General features: G+C 30.9%; 1 protein-coding gene and 1 long non-coding RNA gene across 2 annotated transcripts; both read right to left on the reverse strand.

Annotated features, from left to right (window-relative positions):
- Nucleotides 1-3,193: 3,193 nt before the first annotated feature.
- On the reverse strand, nucleotides 3,194-10,671 carry LOC109601231 (sushi, von Willebrand factor type A, EGF and pentraxin domain-containing protein 1). Its single transcript, XM_020017455.2, has 26 exons — nucleotides 10,288-10,671; nucleotides 9,755-9,886; nucleotides 9,440-9,698; nucleotides 9,209-9,385; nucleotides 9,012-9,158; nucleotides 8,775-8,957; nucleotides 8,513-8,719; nucleotides 8,159-8,458; nucleotides 7,954-8,106; nucleotides 7,778-7,899; nucleotides 7,602-7,716; nucleotides 7,232-7,539; nucleotides 6,855-7,179; nucleotides 6,642-6,803; nucleotides 6,263-6,586; nucleotides 5,988-6,212; nucleotides 5,709-5,931; nucleotides 5,412-5,658; nucleotides 5,253-5,362; nucleotides 5,023-5,195; nucleotides 4,759-4,976; nucleotides 4,507-4,699; nucleotides 4,277-4,450; nucleotides 3,797-4,219; nucleotides 3,551-3,739; nucleotides 3,194-3,485 (listed from the first exon to the last, which is right to left on the reverse strand). Exons 1-26 carry the CDS (start codon nucleotides 10,669-10,671, stop codon nucleotides 3,325-3,327), a joined length of 5,634 nt encoding a protein of 1,877 aa, XP_019873014.2. The 3' UTR covers nucleotides 3,194-3,324.
- Nucleotides 10,672-10,986: 315 nt separating this feature from the next.
- LOC126266255 (uncharacterized) lies at nucleotides 10,987-11,575 on the reverse strand. Its single transcript, XR_007548695.1, has 2 exons — nucleotides 11,354-11,575; nucleotides 10,987-11,300 (listed from the first exon to the last, which is right to left on the reverse strand). It is a non-coding gene; the product is annotated as an uncharacterized LOC126266255 (long non-coding RNA).
- Nucleotides 11,576-12,094: the final 519 nt, after the last annotated feature.

Here is a 12,094-nt window from a genome sequence, read left to right on the forward strand (position 1 = left end):
ACAAAACGTACCCAGCAAAATATTAACAATAAATTATTTAACAAATATATACTTCTCAAATGTGTGATATTTCTGTGATCAGTCACTTTTCACTTTTTTTTTTGTTTAAGATTTAATAATAACAGACGTGTAATTATATTAAATAAAATATAAAATAATTTGATTGCATTTAATTAGAGGTGTGCCCTTCCTAAATAACATTAGGATAGTAGTGTGTGCTATTTGTTTGGCCATCACAGCGTATTTAAGATACTATTACTAAAATATGTGAAATGTGTTGTTACTGAATTCACATCTTACTTACATTTATTTTCAAATTTATAATTTAGCCTGTGTTCAAACTACATTTAACGTGTTTCGATTTACTAGATTCATGTAATATATAATTATGAATGATCAATTCGTGAATATTACGCTGTATTTATAAGCTCGCAGTTGGCCCCCGTGTTTGCGCTGGCGTTAACGTTCTCCATAGTTCAAGTCGAACTTTCAACGCGATAACCAATGAGAATTCATATAAATGGGAAGTTTCGTAGTCAGCATCAGCACGAACGCGAACGTGAAGTTTATAAATTCAGCAAAACTAAGTAATTTGTTTAAGGGTCATTTTATTTATCATTTAAAAATATTAAATGATTAAATGACAATTTCAAAATTTTTTCCAAATGAATTTTTTATTTTAAATAAAAATATATTTTGTTATAAAATTATTTATTTTTTGAGAAAATGTTGACAATAAATATTTGAGTATTTAAAATATTATATGTAATATACTTGATTTATAATGCAATCAATTGAATTGTCCTCTGATTTGTACCAATTAATTAACTGAAGTGCTGTGCGTCATAAGTCAATACTTAATAATAATAAATAATTTAAATATTTCATGTGGTATAAGATTCCCTAGAATTACAACTAATAAATAATATTTTTAGTGTACTTATTCTTAAATTATCTGATCTTGCCACCAAAACTCGTTTGATAAATCTAAAAACCAAAATCATATTAAAAATTTACAAGAAAATTTACTAACCATAAACAAAACAGCTCTGTTGATTTCTGCAAAACCAGCACCGTTAAATTGAGTTTATTTAGAACTTTCCCTTAATCATCAACATTAGGAACTTCTTCATCGAATTGTCTTCTAAATCGTACCAATTCAGATCATTAATTCTAATGACCAAAAAAAAGTAGTAATAAACACATATTTGAAATAATTGCATGTACCTGGACGACCACTTCCTGACATGGTAAGCAGTAGAAGAAGGCTAATTATAGTACAACCATCGTTGAAAACAGCACTACAATTACTGCATGCCCTAGATCAAAACTAAGTAGAAGAAAATTGAATGGATTAGGAACTTTTGTATGATACTTACTCAGTTCTTATTATCTACATTTCGAAGCAAAGAATGGGAATGCTATTAAACAACCGAAAGAAAAGGGACAAAGACCCCATTTGATTTAACTTCTCAGTGAATTCTAACATAAGCATATGATATTCTATTATTTTTACCAACGGTGGTTTTAACTGTGTTTGATTCTGATTTCGTTCAATAATCAATCTACTAATTGCTGAGTTCAGAAGTTGAAATTGCATTATAGTCAACAGTAGAAAAAAGAAGATCAAATAGTCCAAACAGATGACGTTTACAGCAATTAAAATTGTTACACATTCAAAAACCAATTGATAACCTATATAGTCTGAATGGTAATATCTTTCTCTTAAAAAAAAGAGAGTATACTATATATTTATTACAAATTATTGTAAATTTGGTTAACAATTTCTTGATTTAATAAGCAGAAGAAGATAAGTTGAATCAAAACCACTCCCAAATCGATCCTAAATAGAAAAATATATAAGAAGTTTATTCCATTTAACCTATCCAATTTTTTGGTAACCTGATAAAATTTGTTTAAATTGAAAATAAATGCTGTACTTATAAATAAAAGTGTTAAACATATTTCACCACAAGTATCCCACCGAATGCCAATGTCCTATATATTTAAAATGATCGATAAATTCTAATTAACAAATCGAACACTGTGACTGTTAAAAGGAATATCCCTGTTGAGTTTAAGAATACTGACTTACTGTAAACAATTGTACCAGACTTTTGATTGGCTTGATTCTATGACACGGTTATTGGAGGGATGGTTTCCGACTGATAACTCATTGGAGTAAGGTGTGGTTAAACTATGCTATAATATAATGGCGTGACAATTGTATGTAACGATAGAAGGTTTCTAAGTATATAATTAGACCCATTTAACAACTGACATTCAATAATTATTATAGTTTTGATTTCATTGATTTATTTTTTAAATTGTATGTCTTAAGAGTACCCTGCATTCTAGGGGGGCATTAGATGAATTCTAATTATATACTTATTAATATATATATATTAATATAAAAGAAGTATTATATAAAATATCATTGCTTTCTTGATAAAATACTGTTACGATGTCATATATGTACTGAAATTTTAATATAATACATGTTATAGCAGTGTCTATTCATTTCATTAAAAGGTATATCATTATAAAAGTATTGAATTTTTATTTCACTATTAATAATGCAAATCGAGATCAATTTTTTACTGTACGATATTCAAATTGAGGTCGAGATGACCTCACGTCAGTACACGTGTTCCAGACAATTATATATAGGAGGTTTCAGTTATATAGATGATTATATATTATTGTAAAAATTTAGCATGGAAACTTTGTCCGTTTATTCATTATTTATGAATGTGCCATTATCCATTAAAATATTAAAAATAATTGTATTTATTATTGCTCGATTACATCGATAGGTTAAATATTTTTACTCAGTTACTTTAAAAATTATTATCTTTAAATAAATTACTTTCAGTGTTGGAATATAAAATTATATTGTAAAAATAATTATTAAAGATATATTTGTTTATTAATTATTGACGACTGAAAAAATTTTGAAATATCCTGAAATTACAGTAAGTTACATCTTCGTATTTTTAAAATAAATATTAGGACTAATAATAATTAAGGTTGTAATATTTTTAATAACAATTTCTAACTATTGAACATTTTATTTATTTGTAATTGTTTTAACTTTTAATCGAAAAATTTAATGTAAAAAGTATATCAAATGTTATTCACAATTATTTGGAGTGAATATTAAAAGAATTAATATAATGTTAAATTGTATACATTTTTTTATTCAACGTTTAAACATCAAAGATTTTTTTTTTTAATTTAAGTAATATATCCACACTAAATTCTAGACAACAGTTTATATCCATTCGATTTAATATTAAAAAATACATATTCCTTTTCTCCTTCTCAGCAGCTCGAGTCTCCTCTTCCTTGCCAAGCTCCCAGTTTATTACACAATAAAGTGTATTTTGATCCACTTGAGCACACCAATGTTATTGAACTTCCTACGTCAAATGAATTTCCTATTATTTTCGTCGTGCTTTTTATTATCGGTTTGTCACACACTTCTAAAATAAATTAAATTAAATATTTCCAGAATTTGCTACTAAATATATTAAACAACTAAACTTACTGACACATTTTCCTAAAGTATTCGACCACTGGCCACTTTCTTGACATCGAATGGTATCGTTTCCAATCAGTTTGTACTTTTTCCTGCATTCGTAAGTAATTTTATTACCGTATACGTAAACGCCCAAATTTTCTTCCTTGTGTTTTAGTTGCATGTATGGAGGCTTCTTTGGCTTTGGACACACAACAGCTTAAACATATATATTAAATAGGTGTTTAATATAGTAAATTAATAAAAGTGTCATACCTTCACACGTAACATTTATCTCGGTCCAATATCCATCAATAATGCACGTTGTAAAATTATCGCCCTTTAAATTAAATCCATTCCTACACTTGTAGAATACAACTTTTGTGCTGGCATTTTTCGCCAATTTCAGCGAATCTTCGTCCACATAACCGTTAGCAGGTGGTTGAGGTAACAAATTCATAGGGCACATCAATTTTTTCGCAACAAGCTCATTGTTGGTGCAGTTTGGCAAAGGGAAATCCCATTCTCCATTATCAAGGCATGTTAATACACTTTCGCCTGTTAACGTTGCATTTTCATCGCATATTATTTCAAGTTGGGTACCCGACTCCATCAGTTGATTTTTGTCGTCTATGCCAGATTCAGAGATTATTGACAATTTACCGTTTTCTGGAGCGTTTAAAATTGGACACAACTGACCTAAAGGTACATTAAAATTATTAGAGCCATTTCAAATGAACTGAAAATAAATTTTACCTATGCATTTAGGTTTGTTTGGGTACCAAGTTCCGTCAGCTTGGCAAGTAATTGAACTGTTGCCAATTAATGTGAATCCTGAATAGCACCTATAAGTAATTGTATCTTTGAAATAATAGTTTCTTCCAATCGGAAATGAATTTCGAACGTATCCAGGATATCCACAGTAAACCTCTGAAAATTGTTGTATAACATAAAATTTGGTTTCTGTCTGTGTCACCTTAACATACTTTTACAGTGTGGTTCATAGACCCCTTCCCAATTTGCCATTTTTGTGCATTTTCTACCATTTTTATAAACATTATTTACCAATCGATATCCAACGTAGCAAGAATAAAAAGCTACATTGTCGACTACATTAATTAGACCATTATATAAGGGAAGGGGTGACTTACAACCTTGACAAAACGTGGAATTTAAAATCTGAAATGTATTTTTAGAAGTTATATATAAATTAATTTATTGTGATCAACATAACTTACTTTAATGTCACCCATTACGTGGTACTGAATATCAGGCCAGGCATATAAATCACCCATTTCCGTATTGTTGCACTCATTCATATGCCTTAAAATCTCTTCTAACGTTAACACCCTCGACCAAATATCTATGTAGGACATCTTGCCCAAAAACGATTCAGACTGGCTAAACATCCCTCCAAGGGTATCTTGATCTTGACCAATCACCAATGAGCCCTCTCCTAAAAACGTTTTATTAATTTTAAATTATTTTAAATATTTATTTACCTTGGATGTGAGAGCCTGGAGATAATCCCGAACCACTCTTAACCAATTTTCCGTCAACATAGACTTTATAGAACCCATTTGTGTTGGTCCAGGATGCACATACATGATGCCAGAACCCATCATTTAATAAAATGTCAGTAACAACGTATTGTCCATTTATGTACAAAATCAATCTGAAACACAATATATTTCTTTTTACGTCAAACAAATTTGTGTGTGTCTGTGTTTACCCAGTGTAATCAGTTAATGTGAAACTGTTGTCCAGTTTTCTTGTAGCGTATGATATTAAGGTTCCATAGTTAAAACTATCCGTAGTTTCCATCCATAAACAAGCAGAAATCTAAAAATGGTTTACGTTAATAATTAACTTTATTATTCAGTAATCTTACTTCTGTAATATTTTGGCTAAACCCTTTTAGTTTGATGTAGTTATTAGTATCGTACTGGGGGAATTCTAGTAAATAGTTGGTTCGTTTCTTTATTTCACAGTTTACTCCATAATATAGTTTTGAACATTTACAGACATATCCATAAGTTTCACTGATACAACTTCCATTGTTTAAGCATGGGTTACCACCACAAAAGTCGATCCTATCTGAGCATGTAGGACCTGTGAATCCATCGGGACAAAGGCAACTGAAACATCGTTTTAATTCAATTCAACTAGTTTTAAAAAACCGAATTACCGGTAGCTGTTTCTAGTAGCATTTGGTTCCATTATGTTTACGCAAACGTATTTTTCATCGCAAGGTTGATAATCACAGGGTAAGATTGTGCACCTCCTTCCTAAATATCCTCTTGGACAAATGCACCTATAGTTATGTTTTTCTTCAACACACGTGCCGTTATTTTCACACAACTGATTTGTGCAATACTTCAATGGAACTTCACATAATTCACCACCGAAATCTTGAATAATAAACAATAAGAAGTGCATGCTCACAACAAATAATCTAATTATTTACTATCTGGACATAAACAGCTGAAATCATTTTCTTCAGATTCCATACAAGTGCCGCCGTTCATGCAATTCATAGGGCAACTAATCCTCGATTCCTGACAGTATCTGCCTGTATAATCAGGAGGACACTTGCAGAAAAAGTTAATTCCATCATGAGAAGGTTCACATAGGCCTCTGTTTAAACATGGTTGTGAATCGCAAGGGGAATGTTTCCTTTCGCAAAATGTTCCTGAAATTAATTTGTGCAATGTGAAGAATATTTTAATATTGTAATTTTACCATAGTATCCTTCGAAACAATTACAATTATATTGGAACTCATTAATGACACTACATGTACCGTTGTTGCAAATATTTTTGATGGAATTGCACAATTCCATGGCAGTTGGTACACATTGATTCTGGTGCAGCGATCGATAACCTGTTGTTATGTATCCTGCAGAGCACTTTAAACAGCTTACTTTGCCATAATCAGGTTGAAAGTACCCAATGTCGCAAGATCTGCAATGGGGACTAAGAGAGGCACGTTCCAAAGATAGTTTCTGTCCATTTTGGGTATACTTTATCCATCGACGTCTTGCATAGGTTCCAGGTGGACATTGAGCTGAAGGTAATGGTGATATGAACATGGCATTAATAAATTAAATATAATTGGTTACCTCTACATTCTTTAGCATTTTTTGAACGTATTTTTCTCGTGGAATAATTTCTAGGGCACGAAATGCAAGTTGTCTGACTCACTTGATCGTTATAATATCCTAAAGGACAAGCTTCGCACTTGTTTATTGTGACATTGTGAAACATCCCTCTAGGACACTGCACTGAAATGATTGGTTTACTATTTAATTACACTCTAACAATATTCTACAAACCACATCTATTTTTTCTTGGGACAAACCCACTGGGACATACAAACTTTGTTTTGTTGATTTTTATGAAATAATGCCTGCTTCGATTTACTTCCATTAATGTGTCATTCTCTTGTCTCAAGTATTTCCCTTTTACTTGAAATTTGACATTTATTTTGGATTTGTATCTCTTTGTTTTATTTCTGTGTAGCATTTCCTCAAAACCAGACAGATCCCTTTGAATTCGATTGGTCTCTTCCTCGATTTTTTGCAAATCCTCATCACATTTATAATCCATATTTATATCACAGTCTTTTTCACACAGTATACTTTGTATATCATTCTTCAACTAAACTGACCATTAAAATTAAAACTGATTTGTAATAATTTTTTTGTCATACCTCAGTTTGTAATGATGAAGTGTTATCACACGAATAATCTGTTCTTAAACTCAACTCTCCGGATTTTGTGGTGACGTCAGGTATTTGAGTCACGGAACACTCCGGGAAGTTTTCGCCATTTTGTGTGATCCACTGAGGACTGGCGTGGTTGCAGTAAAAATTCGTGCCGTTATCAACATTTTCGATATTTTGGTTTATTGGTATAGCATAGCCCTCTTCGCAGGTGATTACACATTGAATACCTTGGGGGTCGCTCGAGCAGTTGCTGTGACCAAATATTGGATCTGGTAGAGCTTCACATCGATCTTCTGCGTGTTTATATTTGAATTAATGTGACCATATATATATACTAACTTTCTAAGGTTCATACCTTCAACTGTGATATTAATTTTGCAAATGTTGGTATTGTTGGACGAATCCCTTGCTGTATAAATAACTGTGGTGGTGCCAATTGGGAAAAATCCAAAGTTATGAGACTTGGTAATCTAAAAAAAAGTATATTTTGGAAATTAAATTGCTGTGACTTAAAACTGTTATTCTAATTACAGTAACATTTTGAGAATTGTCAATAATGTTTGGTTCATCCCATGTTACGTTGGCACCACCTTTATTAATTGTTAAAAATGATTCAGGATCAACACATCCTTCAATTGTTGGTATTTCCTCATCTAAAATTGTTTATGTTATGATATGGGATACAAAATAAGACATTACAACTTCACCAATAACTGTTATATAAAAAGAACAATTAATTGCATTCTGAAATCCATCTTGTGCGTGGTATTCTATTTTAGTTCTGCCGATGGGAAACTTAAAACCAGTTATATTTTTTATTGCAGGCTTCATCCATAAAGAAACGTCCAGATTTGAGTTGTCTATAAATCACAAACCTTAATTTAAACCATTTAAATCGCATTCAAATTTTACCAGTAACTTCTGGTGTTTTCCAAGAAGTAACTCCATACTTTTTCCCTGGCTCAGTAGTAATAGTTATGTTAGAGGGACAATTCATCACAGGGGGCGTAACATCTACGCAAAGAGTGTCTTCTAGTTTATTGCTCCATGAATTATGTTTACCACCACAAATTTTTTCCTTAGGGCCTTTCACTTCAAATCCTTCATCACAAATAATTGTGCAATTCTTTTTAAATTCTTGTTTACCTATGTTACAGGATTTAGGCTCCCATTTGCCAAACTTAACTTGTGGCAGCTTAGGGCATTTAATTGCTACGAATATTCAAGTAAATGTATACTGTTAAAGTGTAATTAAAGTGAAGTTACGTTTGCATAAAGTCCTTAAACCGTCCCATTGTGCTAGTGGTAAACATGTTCTTTGATATGACCCTATGCGATTGTTTCCATGATCACACTCAAATACACAGGTGGTGTCCACTGGAAGATTCAAAGCATCTGGTTCTATGTCTATGTCGGAGTGAGAACAGTTCATTGTCCCAAATTTTGGGACTGGAAGTGACTTGCATACTTTAACTAAAACAAGCTGGTACGTTAATGGTGAAACAATCCAACAAAATTATATATTTGCCTTCACAACTTGGTGTGGTACCAGTCCATGTAGCATTGGCCTGACACAATCTAATACTTTTACCCACTAATGTATATCCAACTTCACATCTTATACCACATGCACTATTCAAAACGTTTCCACATTCTCTTTTTTTGACTACATACCCATGTTCTGGAACTTCTATCTTTGGGCATTTCATTACTAAAAATATAAGTTTATAAAATCAAATGGTTAACATTAACAACTACAACATACTCTTGCATTTATTGTCGTTAGTGGGTTGGAACCCAATTTTGCATTTGCAACTCTCCACACCAATAGCTGGGGTAACCGTATAGTGATTTATATCAGGACAAGGAAAGCATGTGTTGGGTCCATTCGAGTAACTTCCATTGAAACATTCTAAAGCACACATAGTTAACCAATTCAAAAATAAATTTATTTCATAATACCTGTACATGAGCCTCTTAACCCATTTCCATAATACCCCAATTTACATACACATGAATAATGTCCCGTGGTTGTGCCACAGGAACACACAGCATTGTCGTCGCAACAATTTCCTTCTTTGCACAAACCGTCGCAAGGATTGCTCACTCCCAAAGGAACGTACTCCCCATTTTTCAAGTCTAAATATATGCGAGTTGTGATCAATTTGATTAACTAGAACGAGCTTTACATACCCACATGGAGGGCTCTTCTGGCCAAACCTTCGAATTCTTCAAAGCTGTCCAATAAATAACTGTGGAATTCTCCAGGAGACGACGATATTTCGTAAAGTTCTTTATAGTTGCCATTACGTATGCCGATGGTAAAAATAAGAATTTGTTGGTCCTTCAGATCGTTGGACAAAGGAACGGGGTCACCCCCATTTGAGTAACCGTCAGTTATCAAAAATAAAGCTTTTTGTGTGTTATTTCTGTGACTGTTGGCGAATATTTCCTAAATTATTAATGAAATGTTTATTGTTAAATAAGATTTCAAATTGATTGTAATACTTTAGCTGCTTGAAATGCTCCTAGTGTATAAGTTCCACCACCTTTGTATTCTATTTTGCCCAGTTGCTTGTTTAAAAGCAAACATTTGTTGTGTTCTTGGGATGGCTGACTTATTTCATCAATATTTATATTCTAAAACATAAATAATGCATGCTCCTAGTTTCAATAATCTTGAAGATAATTGTAGAAAAAAAACTATATTTGTACTCAGCAGTTAAATTAAAATGTTTTCATTTTTAATTTCTAATTCCTGATTATTATCGTTATTATAGTTGTTATCTCTAAAATTTATCAGATAAAAACAATAACAGGAAAATATATTTACTAAAATATAAGGTATTCATCATTCACCAAAATAATCTTTATTAATATTATTAATTTCTATTTTTATTTTTTTTATAAATTTTATATCAATTAAAACAGATTAAAGTAATAACAATTGTTTAAGATGTCTTTTTACCCTTCCTATTTAAAATATTGGTTGTTAATTAAAATCATAAAAATGTTTCTCGTTTTTCACGCATGATACTTACGATTTCAGATGATGAACTAAAGGTTATCACCGATATTCGTGTGTGGTTGTAGTCAACAGTAATGTCACTTAATAATTTTTTAACAAATTTGAGCTCACTACGAAAGTTTTGTGCTCCAACACTTGAGGAGGCGTCGACCAAAAACACCAGATCCAAGTCACTGTGCTTCTTCAGCATGTCCACATTTACCTTAAATAACTCACCAAGTATGTCCACCTTCGACTTAAATATCGAATTTTCTAAATTATCCTTTTGCAATTTGTTAACCTTCTTTTCCCCGAAATTCAAGAAACCACTGTAGTTTTTTAATGTGTCCAAATTGATTTTCTCAGCGAAAACGTTCAGTAACAACAATGAAAATAACAACAGATTCATGTTTTTCATTTTGAATCTGTGACAGTTACAATGAAATTAATACATAAACGAATGCCAGATTCACATTTCCTGTTTCGTTATCATCTGCATTCCACACAAAGGTCTGTAAACAATTCTACAATACTCTTTCCTCATTTAATGTAACGACCTACGCGAAAAATTTATCATTTTACGCGAGATATTTCATTAAAAATATTTTTACTAATTTCCATTAATAGTATGAATAAAAATAAATTAATTTTATTTCGTCAAAAAAAGTCCGACTGTGTTGTGTGTACTTGCAACAATAAATTAGGGAAACATTGAGAAATCAAAATCCTAGGGTAACATTCTACAATATTTATTTACTTATTCATTTTTAATGATTTTAATGAACAATTTAATTAACTAAATATTTTCCAAAGCGCCGTTTCATTGTCATTTCTCACTTCTATTTCAACATACGATATGTTTGTTCTAAGTCGAAGGATCTCATAGTCAACAGCAACGTTCCAGATATTTTTGGTAGCGGTTTGGAAATATTTTTGGAAATAATCAGCAACTTCTATTAAATTGTCACTTATCTCAAAAGCTTTCTCCAAAGAATCAACAGCGGTTGAAGCAATACTGAAGTCCACATTATAATCTCGCAAATGGTACTAAATAAGAAAAACAGTTTAACTTTAATATAATGATTTTACTTACTACTTACAGTTTGAATCTTCAAATCACCACCACCGTAAATTATATTACCAACTACCAAAGTGGTTAAAATTGACAATAGAGTAATTTTAAAGTACATTTTTGAATGTATATTCATTACTACAAATATTGTTTTTCTGCTTATATATATAAGATAAATTTCGGTATTTTTTTATGCTAAATTAACTAATTGAATTAACTTGTAAATTTTTGATTATCGATAGATGTGTTATTTATATCAATTAATAATAAATTTGTTGTTGCACACTTCTAATGAATAGTAATACGGAGGAATCCTTGTGTGACTTAAAAAATCCATAAATCTAAGGTAGAAATATATTTGCAAAATTTGTAACATGTAGAACTTTAGTCACTTAGAGGGAATCCGTTGTTGAGTGTTTAATAAGTTTATATACAAAATTAAATTTGATATAGTACAAATATATATGGAAAATATTTATTTCTATTTCTATATGAAACAAATATTTTTTTTGCAATTTTGAATATAAGAGGCTCTAATCCATCATTATTTTATTATATACAACATTTATTAATTAACTTAAAAATCCATTTAATGCATTTATTATTATTGAAACGCAATATCATTTTTTTTTTATTTTAAATGAATTGTAACATTTTTTTTAACATCTTACTTATAATAATTTCAACAAAGGTAGTAATAGCTCTAACTTGAAGAAATTCACAATTAACGACTTTATCTACCAACAAATATAGTTGGAAATAGTCAAGA

This window comes from Aethina tumida, chromosome 7 (genome assembly GCF_024364675.1).
Source record: "Aethina tumida isolate Nest 87 chromosome 7, icAetTumi1.1, whole genome shotgun sequence".
NCBI classification, from domain to species: domain Eukaryota; kingdom Metazoa; phylum Arthropoda; class Insecta; order Coleoptera; family Nitidulidae; genus Aethina; species Aethina tumida.

What these genes read in the sequence shown, in the direction of transcription:
- LOC109601231 (XM_020017455.2), bottom strand. Translation starts at nt 10,671, where the DNA reads ATGAAAAACATGAATCTGTTGTTATTTTCATTGTTGTTACTGAACGTT. An exon ending in CAGAAGAGCCCTCCATGTGG is followed by an intron (nt 9,386 to 9,439) that starts GTATGTAAAGCT and finishes GCATATATTTAG; the next exon opens with ACTTGAAAAATGGGGAGTAC. An exon ending in TTGTTTCGAAGGATACTATG is followed by an intron (nt 6,213 to 6,262) that starts GTAAAATTACAA and finishes AATTAATTTCAG; the next exon opens with GAACATTTTGCGAAAGGAAA.